This window comes from Oncorhynchus nerka, unplaced genomic scaffold (assembly GCF_034236695.1).
Source record: "Oncorhynchus nerka isolate Pitt River unplaced genomic scaffold, Oner_Uvic_2.0 unplaced_scaffold_2568, whole genome shotgun sequence".
NCBI lineage: Eukaryota > Metazoa > Chordata > Actinopteri > Salmoniformes > Salmonidae > Oncorhynchus > Oncorhynchus nerka.
This window is the reverse complement of record NW_027038731.1, coordinates 6,558-25,929: the sequence shown is the minus strand read 5'-3', so window position 1 is coordinate 25,929 and position 19,372 is coordinate 6,558. Positions and strand designations below refer to the sequence as shown.

The 19,372-nt window shown below is 41.9% G+C and overlaps 1 protein-coding gene across 1 annotated transcript; it reads left to right on the top strand.

The window, feature by feature from the left end:
* Nucleotides 1-2,648: 2,648 nt before the first annotated feature.
* Nucleotides 2,649-19,128, top strand: LOC135567126 (cilia- and flagella-associated protein 161-like). The gene is made up of 6 exons (XM_065014584.1): nt 2,649-2,765; nt 15,140-15,229; nt 15,536-15,671; nt 17,827-17,902; nt 18,007-18,088; nt 19,037-19,128. Exons 1-6 carry the CDS (start codon nt 2,649-2,651, stop codon nt 19,094-19,096), a joined length of 561 nt encoding a protein of 186 aa, XP_064870656.1. The 3' UTR covers nt 19,097-19,128.
* Nucleotides 19,129-19,372: the final 244 nt, after the last annotated feature.

The following is a 19,372-nucleotide window of genomic DNA, read 5'->3' as shown; positions in this document are numbered from 1 at the left end:
GCCTGACGACGTGTGTGCAGGCCTGATGCGGCAGAGGCTTGATGATGGCGCGGCTCTTATGACGTGCGGCACAGGCCTGATGCGCATAGGCCTGATGCGCACAGGCCTGATGACAGAAATGATGGCATAGGGGCTTCAGATGCGGCATAGGTCTGATGATGGCACAGGCCGATGACGCTCGACGGTACAGGCCTATGATGCAGGCAGCTTCTATGATGTGCGGTACAGGCCTGACGTGGCATAGGCCTGATGTAAGCATAGCTTGATGCAGCGTTAGGCCTGATGACGTGCGGCATAGGCCTTATGATGCGGCATAGGCTTCTTGATACGCGGCATAGGCCTATGATGCGGCATAGGCCTGACGTGTTATAGGCCTGATGCGGGCATATGCCTTTATGACGGCAGGCCTTATGATGCGGCATAGGCCTGATGACGTGGCATAGGCTTGATGATGCGGCAGAGTCGCTTGATGCGTGGCATAGGCCTGATGATGCGGCAGGCCTTGATGACGTGTGGCATAGGCCTTATGACGTGTGGCACAGGCCTTATGACGTGCGGTACAGGTCTGATGACGTGCGGCATAGGTTCTTATGACGTGTGGCATAGGTCTTATGATGTGCGGCATAGGTCTCTATGACGTGTGGCATAGGTCTTTATGACGTGCGGCATAGGTCTTATGACGTGTGGCACAGGTCTTATGACGTGTGGCATAGGCCTGATGCGGCACAGGCCTGAGTGGCATAGGCCTGATGTGGCATAGGCTTTATGACGTGTGGCATAGGTCTGATGACGTGTGGCATAGGCTTATGATGTGTGGCATAGGCCTGATGACGTGTGGCATAGGCCTGATGTGGCATAGGCCTATGATGCGTGGTATAGGCCTGATGACGTGTGGTATAGGCTTGATGTGGCATAGGCTTTATGACGTGTGGCATAGGTCTGATGACGTGTGGTATAGGCCTGATGACGTGTGGCATATGCTCTTATGACGTGTGGTATAGGCCTGATGACGTGTGGCATAGGCCTGATGTGGCACAGGCCTGATGCGGCACAGGTCTTACGACGTGTGGCACAGGCCTTATGACGTGTGGCATAGGCCTGATGACGTGTGGCATAGGTCTGATGACGTGTGGCACAGGCCTTATGACGTGTGGCATAGGCCTGATGCGGCATAGGCCTTATGACGTGTGGCACAGGTCTGTGGTATAGCTTTGATGTGTGGCATAGGCCTGAGTGGCATAGGTCTTATGACGTGTGGCATATGCCTTACGACTGTGGCATAGGTCTGATGACGTGTGGCATAGGTCTGAGCATGTGTGGCATAGGCCTTATGACGTGTGGCACAGGTCTGATGTGGTATAGGTCTGACGTGGCACAGGCCTGACGTGGCATAGGCCTGATGACGTGCGGCACAGGCCTGATGTGGCATAGGTTCTTATGACGTGTGGCATAGGTCTTTATGACGTGTGGCATATGCCTTATGATGTGTGGCATAGGCCTGATGACGTGCGGTACAGATCTATGATGTGCGGCATAGGTTTATGATGTGTATTGATGATGCGCGGCGCTTGATGATGCGCGTTATAGGCCTGATGATGCTGGCATAGATGATGCGGCAGAGGCCTGATGTGTGGCATAGGCCTGATGCGTGGCATAGATGTGTGGTATAGGTTTGATGTGTGGTACAGATCGATGATGGCGGCATAGGCTTGATGATGTGGGCAGGGGCTTGATGTGGCATATGCTCTGATGATGCGGCAGAGGCTTGATGTGGCATAGGGGCTGATGATGTGCGGCATAGGTTGATGATATGCGGCATAGGTTTGATGATGTGGCAGAGGTTTGATGTGCGGCATGGGGCCTGATGCGGCAGCATGGTGGCTTTATGATGCGCGGCAGAGATGTGATGCGGTTTGATGTGTGATGATGCGCGCAGAAGCTTTATGCGCAGTAAGGTTGATGATGTGTGGCAGGATTTGCTTGCGATGATAGGTCTGATGTGGCATAGGTCTATGACGTGTGGCATAGGCCTGACGACGTGTGGCATAGGCCTTATGACGTGGCATATGCCTTACGACAGGTAAGTACAGGCCTGACACGGCACAGGCTCATGACGGTACAGGCTTCATGATGCGGCACAGGCCTGATGCAGCATAGGCCTGATGCAGCATACGTTTTACGCGACGTGTACATAGATCGACGGGCATAGGCCTGATGACGTGTGGTACAGGCCTGATGACGTGGCAGGCCTGATGACGTGTGGCACAGGCCTGATGCAGATAGGTTTGATGACGTGTATAGGCCTGATGACGTGGTAGGCTCTGATGATGCACACAGGCCTGATGACGTGTGGCATATGCTTGATGTGGTACAGGCCTTGAGGATGTACAGGTCTGGATGGCATAGGCCTGATGACGTGCGGCATATGGCCTGATGGGCATAGGCCTGATGACAGTACAGGCCTGATGGCACGGCCTGATGGCATAGGCCTGATGTGGGCACAGGCCTGACGTGACGGCATAGGCCTGATGACGGCCTGACGTGGCATAGGCCTGACGACGTGCGGCATAGGCCTGATGACGTGCAGGCATATGGTCATGATGACGTGCGGCATGGCCTGATGTGGCATTACGACGTGCATAGGCCTGATGACGACAGGCCTGATGACGTGTACAGGCCTGAGACGTGGGCATATGCCTGACGACGTGGGCATAGGCCTGACGTGTGGCATAGGCCTGACGACGTGCGGCACAGGCCTGATGCAAGTACGGCGGCAGGCCTGACGACGTGCGGCACAGGCCTGATGACGTGCAGGCACAGGCCTGACGACGCATAGACGTGATGGCAGGCCTGACGACGTGCGGCATAGGCCTTACGACGTGCGGCATAGGCCTGACGACCTGACGACGTGTGGCACAGGCCTTACGACGTGTGGCATAGGTCTGACGTGTGGCATAGGCCTTGATGTGGCATAGGTTGATGTGGCATAGGTTTGATGATGTGTGGCACAGGCTCTGACGACGTGCATATGGCGTGATGATGACGACGTGATGGCATAGGCTTGATGACGTGTGGCATAGGCCTTATGACGTGGCATATGTTTTATGACGTGGCAGGCCTGATTTATGATGTGTGGCATAGGCCTGATGCAGCATAGGCCGATGACGTGGGCATAGGTTTGATGACGTGTGGTATAGGCCTGATGTGGTATAGGTTTGATGTGGTATATGTTTGACGATGTGTGGTATAGGCCTGATTTGTGGTATAGGTTTGATGTGGGTATATGTTTTATGATGTGCGGTACAGGTTTGATGATGTGTGGTATAGATTTGATGTGGTATAGAGCCTGATGGCATAGGCCTGATGATGTGGGTATAGGTTTGATGACGTGTGGTATAGGTTTGATGTGGTATAGGTTTATGATGTGTGTATAGGTTTATGATGTGTGGTATAGGTTTGATGTGGTATAGGTTTGATGTGGTATATGATGATGTGTGGCATAGATTTGATGTGGTATAGGTTTGATGATGTGTGGTATAGGTTTGATGATGTGGGTATAGGTTTGATGTGGTATAGATGATGTGTGGCATAGGCCTGATGATGTGCATAGGCCTGATGATGTGTGGTATAGGCCTGATGACGTGTGGTATAGGTTTGATGACGTGTGGTATAGGTTTGATGACGTGTGGCATAGGTTTGACGTGTGGTATAGGTTTGACGATGTGGTATAGGCCTGATGTGGTATAGGTTTGATGATGTGTGGTATAGGTTTGATGATGTGTACAGGCCTGATGATGTGCGGTATAGGCCTGATGTGTGGTATAGGCCTGATGACGTGTGGTATAGGTTTGATGTGGTATAGGCCTGATGACGTGTGGTATAGGCCTGATGATATGTGCATAGGTTTGATGATGTGTGGTATAGGTTTATGATGTGTGGTGTAGGTTTGACGTGGTATGGGCCTGATGTGGTATAGGTTTTATGACGTGCGGTACAGGCCTGATGTGTGGTATAGGTTTGATGATGTGTGGTATAGGCCTTATGACGTGTGGGTATAGGCCTGATGATGGTGGTATAGGCCTGATGACGGTTTGATGGCATAGGCCTGATGATGTGTGGTATAGGTTTGATGTGGTACAGGCCTGATGATGTGTGCATAGGCTCTTGATGATGTGTGGTGTAGGCCTGATGTGGTATAGGCCTGATGATGTGTGGTATTTGATGATGTGTGGTATAGGTTTGATGATGTGGGTATAGGTTTGATGATGTGTGGTGTATGATGTGCATAGGTTTGATGTGGTATAGGTTTTTATGATGTGTGGCATAGGTTTGATGTGTGATAGGTTTGATGTGGTATAGGTTTGATGATGTGTGGTATAGGTTTATAGATGTGTGGTATGGGTTTGATGTGGTATAGGTTTATGATGTGTGGTGGCATAGGTTTATGATGTATGGTTTTATGATGTGTGGTATAGGTTTGATGTGGTATAGGTTGATGTGGTATATGTTTGATGATGTGTGGTATAGGTTTGATGATGTGTGGTATAGATTTGATGTGGTATAGGTTTGATGTGGTATAGGTTTTATGATGTGTGGTATAGGTTTATGATGTGTGGCATAGGCTTGATGGTATAGGCCTGATGTGGCATATGTTTTATGATGTGTGGTATAGATTTGATGTGGTATAGGTTTGATGATGTGTGGTATAGGTTTGATGTGGTATAGGCCTTGATGATGTGTGGTATAGGTTTGATGATGCAGGTATAGGTTTGATGATGTGTGGTATAGGCCTGATGATGTGTGGTATAGGCCTGATGATGTGTGGTATAGGTTTGATGTGTGGTATAGGTTTGATGATGTGTGGTATAGGCCTGATGTGGTATAGGTTTGATGATGTGTGGTATAGGTTTGATGATGTGTGGCATAGGTTTGATGATGTGTGGTATAGGCCTGATGTGTGGTATAGGTTTGATGATGTGGTATAGGTTTGATGTGGTATAGGTTTGATGATGTGGTATAGGTTTGATGATGGTATAGGCCTGATGATGTGTGGTATAGGTTTATTGACGTGTGGTGCAGGTTTGATGTGGTATAGGTTTGATGTGGTATAGGTTTATGACGTGTGGTATAGGTTTGATGTGGTATAGGCCTGATGATGTGTGGTATAGGTTTATGCATGGTATAGGTTTGATGACGTGGGTATAGGTTTGATGATGTGGTATAGGTTTGATGATGTGTGGTATAGGTTTGATGGGTATAGGTTTTATGATGTGTGGTATAGGCTTGATGATGTGTGGTATAGGTTTGATGTGGTATAGGTTTGATGTGGTATATGTTTTATGATGTGTGGTATAGATTTGATGTGGTATAGGTTTGATGATGTGTGGTATAGGTTTTGATGATGTGTGGTATAGGTTTGATGTGGTATAGGTTTGATGATGGCATAGGCCTGATGATGTGTGGTAGGTTTGATGATGTGCGGTATAGGCCTGATGTGTGGCACAGGTTTGATGATGTGGGCATAGGCCTGATGTGGCATAGGTTTGATGTGTGGTATAGGTTTGATGATGTGTGGTATAGGCCTGATGATGTGTGGTATAGGTTTGATGTGTGGTATAGGTTTGATGATGTGTGGTATAGGTTTGATGTGGCATAGGTTTGATGACGTGCAGTATAGGCCTGATGATATGTGGCATAGGCCTGATGACGTGTGGTATAGGTTTATTGATGTGTGGTGTAGGTTTGATGGGTATAGGTTTGATGTGGTATAGGTTTTATGATGTGTGGTACAGGTTTTATGTGGTATAGGCCTGATGATGTGTGGTATAGGTTTGATGATGTGTGGTATAGGTTTGATGTGGTATAGGTTTGATGTGGTATAGGTTGATGATGTGTGGTATAGGTTTGATGTGGTATAGGTTTGATGACGTGTGGTATAGGCCTGATGATGTGTGGCAGGTTTGATGTGGTATAGGTTTGATGATGTGTGGTATAGGTTTGATGATGTGTGGTATAGGTTTGATGATGTGTGGTATAGGTTTGATGATGTGTGGTGTAGGTTTGATGTGGTATAGGTTTGATGTGGTATAGGTTTTATGATGTGTGGTATAGGTTTGATGTGGTATAGGTTGATGTGGTATAGGTTTGATGACGTGTGGTATAGGTTTTATGATGTGTGGTATAGGTTTGATGTGGTATAGGTTTATGATGTGTGGTATAGGTTTATGATGTGTGGCATAGGTTTATGATGTGTGGCATAGGCCTGATGATAGGTTTGATGCGGCATATGCCTGATGTGTGGTACAGGTTTGATGATGTGGTATAGATTTGATGTGGTATAGGTTTGATGATGGTATAGGTTTGATGATGTGTGGTATAGGTTTGATGATGTGTGGTAGGCCTTTGATGTGGCATAGGCCTTTATGATGGTGGTATAGGTTTTATGATGTGTGGTATAGGTTTGATGTGGTATAGGTTTGATGTGGTATATGTTTTATGATGTGTGGTATAGATTTGATGTGGTATAGGTTTGATGATGTGTGGTATAGGTTTGATGATGTGTGGTATAGGTTTGATGTGGTATAGGTTTGATGATGTGTGGTATAGGTTTGATGATGTGTGGTATAGGTTTGATGATGTGTGGTATAGGTTTGATGATGTGTGGTATAGGTTTGATGATGTGTGGTATAGGTTTGATGACGTGGTATAGGTTTGATGATGTGTGGTATAGGTTGATGTGGTATAGGTTTGATGATGTGTGGTATAGGTTTGATGATGCAGGTATAGGCCTGATGACGTGTGGTATAGGTTTGATGTGCGGTATAGGTTTGATGATGTGCGGTATAGGTTTGATGTGGTATAGGTTTGATGATGTGTGGTATAGGTTTGATGATATGGTATAGGCTCTGATGATGTGTGGTATAGGTTTATTGATGTGGTGCAGGTTTGATGTGGTATAGGTTTGATGTGGTATAGGTTTTATGATGTGTGGTATAGGTTTGATGTGCGGTATAGGTTTGATGATGTGTGGTATAGGCTTTATGTGGTATAGGTTTGATGATGTGTGGTATAGGCTTGATGACGTGTGGTATAGGTTTTGATGTGGTATAGGTTTGATGGTATAGGCCTGATGACGTGGTATAGGTTTGATGTGGTATAGGTTTGATGACGTGTGGTATAGGTTTGATGATGTGGTGTAGGCCTGATGCAGTATAGGCCTGATGATGTGTGGTATAGGTTTGATGACGTGGTATAGGCCTGATGACAGTGTGGTATAGGCCTGATGACGTGTGGTGTAGGCCTGATGCAGTATAGGCCTGATGGGTATAGGCCTTATGACGTGTGGTATAGGCCTGATGTGTGGTATAGGCCTGATGACGGTATAGGTTTGATGACGTGTGGTATAGGTTTATGATGACGTGGTATAGGTTTGATGTGGTATGGTTTATGATGTGTGGTATAGGTTTATGATGTGTGGTATAGGTTTATGATGGCATAGGTTTGATGTGGTATAGGTTTTATGATGTGTGGTATAGGTTTGATGTGTGGTATAGGTTTGATGTGGTATAGGTTTGATGTGGTATAGGTTTGATGATGTGTGGTATAGGTTTTATGATGTGTGGTATAGGTTTATGATGTGTGGTATAGGTTTATGATGTGTGGTATAGGTTTGATGTGGTATAGGTTTGATGTGGTATGGGTTTGATGTGTGGTATAGGTTTTATGATGTGTGGTATAGGTTTTATGTTGTGTGGTATAGGTTTTATGATGTCTGCTGTAGGTTTTATGGAATCCATTTTGTTGTCCCCCCATCCGCTTTCATGGCATTTCATTAAGATTCTAAGGCTTCCTATTGTGACATCACTTCCAACCGTCATTTTCTCATGCAACTTTTGACCCAAATCAGCTAATTATTCCCACTTTGCAACCACTTAGACAAAATATTCCAAGCTTACCAGCTTCGTATGGGCTATTCGTCTACGGAATCAAAATATTCAATACGGAACTTATGGTACAGTTGTTTTTGTAACTGCATTACCACGTGTTTTTCAAACTTCGCCAAACAGCTGCCGTTTTGACCACAACCACATACAACAATCTAACAGCAACCACACAACTGCTTACCATGTCTAGTGACAACAACTACACAATTACATACCACAACCACACAACTTCTGACCATATCTAGTGACAACAACTACACAATTACATACCACAACCACACAACTTCTGACCACACAACTTCTGATCACACATTTAACTATTGACCATATCCAAACTACCGACCACAACTTCTGACAAAATCAAATGAATTTCGATGGTATTTAAAAATGAAATTTTTACACTTCTTTCACCTCCACAAACAAATGTATAAAGAGCTTTAGCTAGCTCCACTAACTGTCATTACAAGAGCTTTAGCTAGCTCCACTAACTGTCATTACAACTTTCACTTGTAAAGAGCTTTAGCTAGCTCCACTAACTGTCATTACAACTTTACTTGTAAAGAGCTTTAGCTAGCTCCACCAACTGTCATTACAACTTTACTTGTAAAGAGCTTTAGCTAGCTCCACCAACTGTCATTACAACTTTACTTGTAAAGAGCTTTAGCTAGCTCCACCAACTTTCATTACAACTTTACTTGTAAAGAGCTTTAGCTAGCTCCACCAACTGTCATTACAACTTACAACTTTACTTGTAAAGAGCTTTAGCTAGCTCCACCAACTGTCATTACAACTTTACTTGTAAAGAGCTTTAGCTAGCTCCACCAACTTTCATTACAACTTTACTTGTAAAGAGCTTTAACTAGCTCCACCAACTTTCATTACATCTTTACTTGTAAAGAGCTTTAGCTAGCTCCACCAACTTTCATTACATCTTTACTTGTAAAGAGCTTTAGCTAGCTCCACCAACTTTCATTACAACTTACAACTTTACTTGTAAAGAGCTTTAGCTAGCTCCACCAACTGTCATTACAACTTACAACTTTACTTGTAAAGAGCTTTAGCTAGCTCCACCAACTTTCATTACAACTTACAACTTTATTTGTAAAGAGCTTTAGCTAGCTCCACCAACTGTCATTACAACTTTACTTGTAAAGAGCTTTAGCTGGCTCCACCAACTGTCATTACAACTTTACTTGTAAAGAGCTTTAGCTGGCTCCACCAACTGTCATTACAACTTACAACTTTACTTGTAAAGAGCTTTAGCTAGCTCCACCAACTGTCATTACAACTTTACTTGTAAAGAGCTTTAGCTAGCTCCACCAACTTTCATTACAACTTTACTTGTAAAGAGCTTTAGCTAGCTCCACCAACTGTCATCACAACTTACAACTTTACTTGTAAAGAGCTTTAGCTAGCTCCACCAACTGTCATTACAACTTACAACTTTACTTGTAAAGAGCTTTAGCTAGCTCCACCAACTGTCATTACAACTTACAACTTTACTTGTAAAGAGCTTTAGCTAGCTCCACCAACTGTCATTACAATTTACTTGTAAAGAGCTTTAGCTAGCTCCACCAACTTTCATTACAACTTTACTTGTAAAGAGCTTTAACTAGCTCCACCAACTTTCATTACATCTTTACTTGTAAAGAGCTTTAGCTAGCTCCACCAACTTTCATTACATCTTTACTTGTAAAGAGCTTTAGCTAGCTCCACCAACTTTCATTACAACTTACAACTTTATTTGTAAAGAGCTTTAGCTAGCTCCACCAACTGTCATTACAACTTTACTTGTAAAGAGCTTTAGCTAGCTCCACCAACTGTCATTACAACTTTACTTGTAAAGAGCTTTAGCTGGCTCCACCAACTGTCATTACAACTTTACTTGTAAAGAGCTTTAGCTAGCTCCACCAACTTTCATTACAACTTTACTTGTAAAGAGCTTTAACTAGCTCCACCAACTTTCATTACATCTTTACTTGTAAAGAGCTTTAGCTAGCTCCACCAACTGTCATTACATCTTTACTTGTAAAGAGCTTTAGCTAGCTCCACCAACTTTCATTACAACTTTACTTGTAAAGAGCTTTAGCTAGCTCCACCAACTGTCATTACAACTTACAACTTACTTGTAAAGAGCTTTAGCTGGCTCCACCAACTTTCATTACAACTTACAATCTTTATTTGTAAAGAGCTTTAGCTAGCTCCACCAACTGTCATTACAACTTTACTTGTAAAGAGCTTTAGCTGGCTCCACCAACTGTCATTACAACTTTACTTGTAAAGAGCTTTAGCTGCTCCACCAACTGTCATTACAACTACAACTTTACTTGTAAAGAGCTTTAGCTAGCTCCACCAACTGTCATTACAACTTTGTTTTACTTGTAAAGAGCTTTAGCTACTCCACCAACTTCATTACAACTTTACTTGTAAAGAGCTTTAGCTAGCTCCACCAACTGTCATCACAACTTACAACTTTACTTGTAAAGAGCTTTAGCTAGCTCCACCAACTGTCATTACAACTTACAACTTTACTTGTAAAGAGCTTTAGCTAGCTCCACCAACTGTCATTACAACTTACAACTTTACTTGTAAAGAGCTTTAGCTAGCTCCACCAACTGTCATTACAACTTTACTTGTAAAGAGCTTTAGCTAGCTCCACCAACTTTCATTACAACTTTACTTGTAAAGAGCTTTAACTAGCTCCACCAACTTTCATTACATCTTTACTTGTAAAGAGCTTTAGCTAGCTCCACCAACTTTCATTACATCTTTACTTGTAAAGAGCTTTAGCTAGCTCCACCAACTTTCATTACAACTTACAACTTTATTTGTAAAGAGCTTTAGCTAGCTCCACCAACTGTCATTACAACTTTACTTGTAAAGAGCTTTAGCTAGCTCCACCAACTGTCATTACAACTCGTAAAGAGCTTTAGCTGGCTCCACCAACTGTCATTACAACTTTACTTGTAAAGAGCTTTAGCTGGCTCCACCAACTGTCATTACAACTTTACTTGTAAAGAGCTTTAGCTAGCTCCACCAACTGTCATTACAACTTTACTTGTAAAGAGCTTTAGCTAGCTCCACCAACTGTCATTACAACTTTACTTGTAAAGAGCTTTAGCTGGCTCCACCAACTGTCATTACAACTTTACTTGTAAGAGCTTTAGCTGGCTCCACCAACTGACATTACAACTTACAACTTACTTGTAAAGAGCTTTAGCTAGCTCCACCGACTGTCATTACAACTTTACTTGTAAAGAGCTTTAGCTAGCTCCACCAACTTTCATTACAACTTTACTTCTGTAAAGAGCTTTAGCTAGCTCCACCAACTGTCATTACAACTTTACTTGTAAAGAGCTTTAGCTAGCTCCACCAACTTTCATTACAACTTTACTTGTAAAGAGCTTTAGCTAGCTCCACTAACTTTCATTACAACTTTACTTGTAAAGAGCTTTGGCTGGCTCCACCAACTGACATTACAACCACAACTTTACTTGTAAAGAGCTTTAGCTAGCTCCACCAACTGTCATTACAACTTACAACTTTACTTGTAAAGAGCTTTAGCTAGCTCCACCAACTGTCATTACAACATCTTTACTTGTAAGAGCTTTAGCTAGCTCCACCAACTGTCATTACAACTTACAACTTTACTTGTAAGAGCTTTAGCTAGCTCCACCAACTGTCATTACAGCTTTACTTGTAAAGAGCTTTAGCTAGCTCCTGTTCAACTTTCATTACAACTTTACTTGTAAAGAGCTTTAACTAGCTCCACCAACTTTCATTACATCTTTGTAAAGAGCTTTAGCTAGCTCCACCAACTTTCATTACATCTTTACTTGTAAAGAGCTTTAGCTAGCTCCACCAACTTTCATTACAACTTACAACTTTACTTGTAAAGAGCTTCAGCTAGCTCCACCAACTGTCATTACAACTTACAACTTTACTTGTAAAGAGCTTTAGCTAGCTCCACAACTTTCATTACAACTTACAACTTTATTTGTAAAGAGCTTTAGCTAGCTCCACCAACTGTCATTACAACTTTACTTGTAAAGAGCTTTAGCTAGCTCCACCAACTGTCATTACAACTTTACTGAAAGAGCTTTAGCTAGCTCCACCAACTGTCATTACAACTTTGACTTGTAAAGAGCTTTAGCTAGGTCCACCAACTGTCAATACAACTTTGCTTGTAAGGCTTTAGCTGGCTCCACCAACTGTCATTACAACTGCACTTGTAAAACTTTAGCTGGCTCCACCAACTGACGTACAACTTACAACTTTACTTGTAAGGCTTTACCTAGCTCCACCAACTGTCATTACAACTTTGCTTGTAAAGAGCTTTAGCTAGCTCCACCAACTGTCATTACAACTTTACTTGTAAAGAGCTTTAGCTGGCTCCACCAACTGTCATTACAACTTTACTTGTAAAGAGCTTTAGCTAGCTCCACCAACTGTCATTACAAGAGCTTTAGCTAGCTCCACCAACTGTCATTACAACTTACATCTTTACTTGTAAAGAGCTTTAGCTAGCTCCACCAACTGTCATTACAACTTACATCTTTACTTGTAAAGAGCTTTAGCTAGCTCCACCAACTGTCATTACAACTTACATCTTTACTTGTAAAGAGCTTTAGCTAGCTCCACCAACTGTCATTACAACTTACAACTTTACTTGTAAAGAGCTTTAGCTAGCTCCACCAACTGTCATTACAACTTTACTTGTAAAGAGCTTAGCTAGCTCCACCAACTTTCATTACAACTTTACTTGTAAAGAGCTTTAACTAGCTCCACCAACTTTCATTACATCTTTACTTGTAAAGAGCTTTAGCTAGCTCCACCAACTTTCATTACATCTTTACTTGTAAAGAGCTTTAGCTAGCTCCACCAACTTTCATTACAACTTACAACTTTACTTGTAAAGAGCTTTAGCTAGCTCCACCAACTGTCATTACAACTTACAACTTTACTTGTAAAGAGCTTTAGCTAGCTCCACCAACTTTCATTACAACTTACAACTTTATTTGTAAAGAGCTTTAGCTAGCTCCACCAACTGTCATTACAACTTTACTTGTAAAGAGCTTTAGCTAGCTCCACCAACTGTCATTACAACTTTACTTGTAAAGAGCTTTAGCTAGCTCCACCAACTGTCATTACAACTTTACTTGTAAAGAGCTTTAGCTAGGTCCACCAACTGTCAATACAACTTTACTTGTAAAGAGCTTTAGCTGGCTCCACCAACTGTCATTACAACTTTACTTGTAAAGAGCTTTAGCTGGCTCCACCAACTGACATTACAACTTACAACTTTACTTGTAAAGAGCTTTACCTAGCTCCACCAACTGTCATTACAACTTTACTTGTAAAGAGCTTTAGCTAGCTCCACCAACTGTCATTACAACTTTACTTGTAAAGAGCTTTAGCTGGCTCCACCAACTGTCATTACAACTTTACTTGTAAAGAGCTTTAGCTAGCTCCACCAACTGTCATTACAAGAGCTTTAGCTAGCTCCACCAACTGTCATTACAACTTACATCTTTACTTGTAAAGAGCTTTAGCTAGCTCCACCAACTGTCATTACAACTTACATCTTTACTTGTAAAGAGCTTTAGCTAGCTCCACCAACTGTCATTACAACTTACATCTTTACTTGTAAAGAGCTTTAGCTAGCTCCACCAACTGTCATTACAACTTACAACTTTACTTGTAAAGAGCTTTAGCTAGCTCCACCAACTGTCATTACAACTTTACTTGTAAAGAGCTTTAGCTAGCTCCACCAACTTTCATTACAACTTTACTTGTAAAGAGCTTTAACTAGCTCCACCAACTTTCATTACATCTTTACTTGTAAAGAGCTTTAGCTAGCTCCACCAACTTTCATTACATCTTTACTTGTAAAGAGCTTTAGCTAGCTCCACCAACTTTCATTACAACTTACAACTTTACTTGTAAAGAGCTTTAGCTAGCTCCACCAACTGTCATTACAACTTACAACTTTACTTGTAAAGAGCTTTAGCTAGCTCCACCAACTTTCATTACAACTTACAACTTTATTTGTAAAGAGCTTTAGCTAGCTCCACCAACTGTCATTACAACTTTACTTGTAAAGAGCTTTAGCTAGCTCCACCAACTGTCATTACAACTTTACTTGTAAAGAGCTTTAGCTAGCTCCACCAACTGTCATTACAACTTTACTTGTAAAGAGCTTTAGCTAGCTCCACCAACTGTCAATACAACTTTACTTGTAAAGAGCTTTAGCTGGCTCCACCAACTGTCATTACAACTTTACTTGTAAAGAGCTTTAGCTGGCTCCACCAACTGACATTACAACTTACAACTTTACTTGTAAAGAGCTTTAGCTAGCTCCACCAACTGTCATTACAACTTTACTTGTAAAGAGCTTTAGCTAGCTCCACCAACTGTCATTACAACTTTACTTGTAAAGAGCTTTAGCTGGCTCCACCAACTGTCATTACAACTTTACTTGTAAAGAGCTTTAGCTAGCTCCACCAACTGTCATTACAAGAGCTTTAGCTAGCTCCACCAACTGTCATTACAACTTACATCTTTACTTGTAAAGAGCTTTAGCTAGCTCCACCAACTGTCATTACAACTTACATCTTTACTTGTAAAGAGCTTTAGCTAGCTCCACCAACTGTCATTACAACTTACAACTTTACTTGTAAAGAGCTTTAGCTAGCTCCACCAACTGTCATTACAACTTACAACTTTACTTGTAAAGAGCTTTAGCTAGCTCCACCAACTGTCATTACAACTTACAACTTTACTTGTAAAGAGCTTTAGCTAGCTCCACCAACTGTCATTACAACTTACAACTTTACTTGTAAATAGCTTTAGCTAGCTCCACCAACTTTCATTACAACTTACAACTTTACTTGTAAAGAGCTTTAGCTAGCTCCACCAACTTTCATTACAACTTACAACTTTACTTGTAAAGAGCTTTAGCTAGCTCCACCAACTGTCATTACAACTTACAACTTTACTTGTAAAGAGCTTTAGCTAGCTCCACCAACTGACATTACAACTTACAACTTTACTTGTAAAGTTACCGTCTAGTTTTTATACAATATTATTTTTGTTTGGGGACTTCACTGATGTCTCTGTCCTTGGCGCGCACACATGCACACGCACGCACACACACACACACACACACACACACTGAGCTGTGTCTCTCCACACAGGACACACTGAAGGACTTCTTGGATAGGAAGGAGAGGGGAGAGCTGATGGTGCAGAAAACTGGGTTCCTCAAACAAAACATCCTCAAACAGGTCAGAGCATCTTAAATAAGACATCAGTCAGTCTTTTACCCCCCCCCCCGTCCCACGTCCCCGTCCCCCGTCCCCACCTGTCTTTTCCTACTAGCTGACATTTCTGAAAGCTACTTTGTTGAGGACAAATGTACTTACTATGACTGAAATATGTAGTTGTTCCACCTAGATGAACTGTATCACTCTGGATAAGTTTCTGCTAAATAACTCAAATGTAATGTAAAGTGTGTGTGTGTGTGCGTGCGTGCGTGCGTGCGTGCGTGCGTGTGTGTGTGTGCGTGCGTGCGTGCGTGCGTGTGTGTATAGGTTAGCCTGTCTGTTTCTGTGGGAGGTGCAGTGTGTTTCGGTGATGTTGTGATGCTGGTGAATGTGTGCGGAGACAACAGCTGCTCAGTCAGCATCTACGCTGACCTGACCAACCTGGGGGAGGGGCCTAGTCCAGGTACATACACACGTGTGCCATAACTCTATCCCTGAGGGACAGTCACTAAGCCAGAAGTAATATTTAGGATTTTCAAAAGACAAGCTTCATCCATGTCACCAATGTGGATACTGTCCAATGATGGTGATGATAGTGATGGTGATGATGATGATGATAATGATGATGATAGTGATGATAATGATAGTGGTGATGATGACAGTGGTGATAGTGGTGATGATGATAGTGGTGATGATGATGATAGTGATGATGATGATGATAGTGATGATGATGATAGTGGTGATGATGATAGTGGTGATGATGATGATAGTGATGATGATGATAGTGGTGATGATGATGATAGTGGTGATAGTGATAGTGGTGATGATGATGATAGTGATGATGATGATAGTGGTGATGATGATGATAGTGATGATGATGATAGTGGTGATAGTGATGATGGTGATGATGATGATAGTGATGATGATGATGATAGTGGTGATGATGATGATATTGACGATAATGATAGTGATGATAGTGATGATGATGATAGTGATGATAGTGATGATGATGATGATAGTGATGATAATGATAGTGGTGATGATGATAGTGGTGATAGTGGTGATAGTGATGATAATGATAGTGGTGATGATGATGATAGTGGTGATGATGATGATGATGATATTGACGATAATGATAGTGGTAATGATGATAGTGATGATAATGATAGTGGTGATAGTGATGATGATGGTGGTGATAGTGATGATGATGATAGTGGTAATGATGATGATAGTGGTGATGATGATAGTGTTGATGATGATGATAGTGATGATGATGATAGTGGTGATGATGATGATAGTGGTAATGATGATGATAGTGGTGATGATGATAGTGTTGATGATGATGATAGTGATGATGATGATGATGATGATGATGATAGTGATGATGATGATGATAATGATAGTGGTGCTGATGATGATAGTGATGATAATGATAGTGGTGATGGTGATGATAGTGGTGATAGTGGTGATGATGATAATGGTGATGATGATGATGATAGTGATGATGATGATGATAGTGGTGATGATGATAGTGGTGATGATGATGATAGTGATGATAATGATAGTGGTGATAGTGTTGATGATGATGATAGTGATGATGATGATAGTGATGATAATGATAGTGGTGATAGTGATGATAATGATAGTGGTGATAGTGTTGATGATGATGATAGTGTTGATAATGATAGTGGTGATAGTGTTGATGATGATGATAGTGGTAATGATGATAGTGATGATGATGATGATGATAGTGATGAGGATGATGATAGTGATGATAATGATAGTGGTGATAGTGTTGATGATGATGATGATAGTGGTAATGATGATAGTGATGATGATGATGATAGTGGTAATGATGATAGTGATGATGATGATGATAGTGGTGATGATAATGATAGTGATGATAATGATAGTGGTGATAGTGTTGATGATGATGATAGTGGTAATGATGATGATAGTGATGAGGATGATGATAGTGATGATAATGATAGTGGTGATAGTGTTGATGATGATGATAGTGGTAATGATGATAGTGATGATGATGATGATAGTGATGATGATGATGATAGTGATGATAATGATAGTGGTGATGATAATGATAGTGATGATAGTGATGATAATGATAGTGGTGATAGTGTTGATGATGATAATGGTGATGATGATAGTGATGATAGTGATGATGATGATAGTGGCAACGATGATGATGATGACAGTGTTGATAGTGATGATGACAGCGATGATAGCATTGATGATAGTGATGCTGATGATATTGATAGTGATGATAATGATGATGATAGTGACAATGATGATAGTGACAATGATGATAGTGACGATAGTGACGATGACAATAGTGACGATGATGATAGTGATGATAGTGACGATGATGATAGTGACGATAGTGACGATGATGATAGTGACGATGATGATAGTGATGATAGTGACGATGATGATAGTGACGATGATGATAGTGACGATGATGATAGTGACGATAGTGACAATGATGATAGTGACGATGATGATAGTGGTGATGACAGTGATGATAGTGACGATGATGATGATAGTGATGATGATGATGATAGTGATGATGATGATAATATAAACCCTGTTTGTCTCTCTAGCCATTCAGGCTCCCTGTGGGGTCAGTGGGGGGAGGAGTCTGCAGCCATGCACACGCAACGCATTCATCATCAGCAGGTACACACACACACACACACACACACACACACACACACACACACACACACACACACACACACACAGAGGAATGGGTGTTTTTTAACATTGCGGTGTGTGTCCAGTGTGGATGGCAGTGCAGAGGGAGAGCCTCTGCGCTACAATCAGAGTTTCGCCCTCAGAACAACTAGTGGCTTTGCTGGAGGGGTGAGTTCCAGACACACACACAGATAAACATCTAACACTATACATATTAGACCTCTATAAGAATTATACATGAACCTAACCCATAGAACTACATTATATACCTCTATAATATAATACATTAACCCCAACCCATAGAACTACATATTAGACCTCTATAATATAATACATTAACCCCAACCCATAGAACTACATATTAGACCTCTATAATATAATACATAACCCTAACCCATAGAACTACATATTAGACCTCTATAATATAATACATGAACCTAACCCTAACCCATAGAACTACATATTAGACCTCTATAATATAATACATTAACCTAACCCATAGAACTACATTATTGACCTCTATAATATAATACATAACCCTAACCCATAGAACTACATATTAGACCTCTATAATATAATACATAACCCTAACCCATAGAACTACATATTAGACCTCTATAATATAATACATGAACCTAACCCTAACCCATAGAACTACATATTAGACCTCTATAATATAATACATAACCCTAACCCATAGAACTACATATTAGACCTCTATAATATAATACATGTAACCCTGACCCCTAACCCTGACAGACATGAATCCCTGACCCCTAACCCTAACCGACATGTACCCCTGACCCCTAACAGACATGTATCCCTGACCCCTAACCCTAACAGACATGTACCCCTGACCCCTAACCGACATGTATCCCTGACCCCTAACCCTAACCGACATGTATCCCTGACCCCTAACAGACATGTATCCCTGACCCCTAACCCTAACAGACATGTATCCCTGACCCCTAACCCTAACCGACATGTACCCCTGACCCCTAACCCTTAAAATACATGTTTGTCTGACCCCTAACCCCTAACAGACACGTACCATGGAACTAGAGAAAGCACCAGCTTTAATACTATGCTTACTGAATGTGTGTGTGTGTTTTACAGTTGTATCTGACGAGTGACCACAAGACCTTCCAGAAGGTGATTGCTATTTTTTTTCATTGAAGGACTGACCCTTAACAGACATGAATCCCTGACCCCTAACAGACATGAATCCCTAACCCCTGACAGACATGTATCCCTGACCCCTAACAGACATGTACCCCTGACCCCTAACAGACATGTATCCCTGACCCCTAACAGACATGTATCCCTGACCCCTAACCCCTAACAGACATGTACCCCTGACCCCTAACAGACATGTATCCCTGACCCCTAACCCCTAACAGACATGTACCCCTGACCCCTAACAGACATGTACCCCTGACCCCTAACAGACAT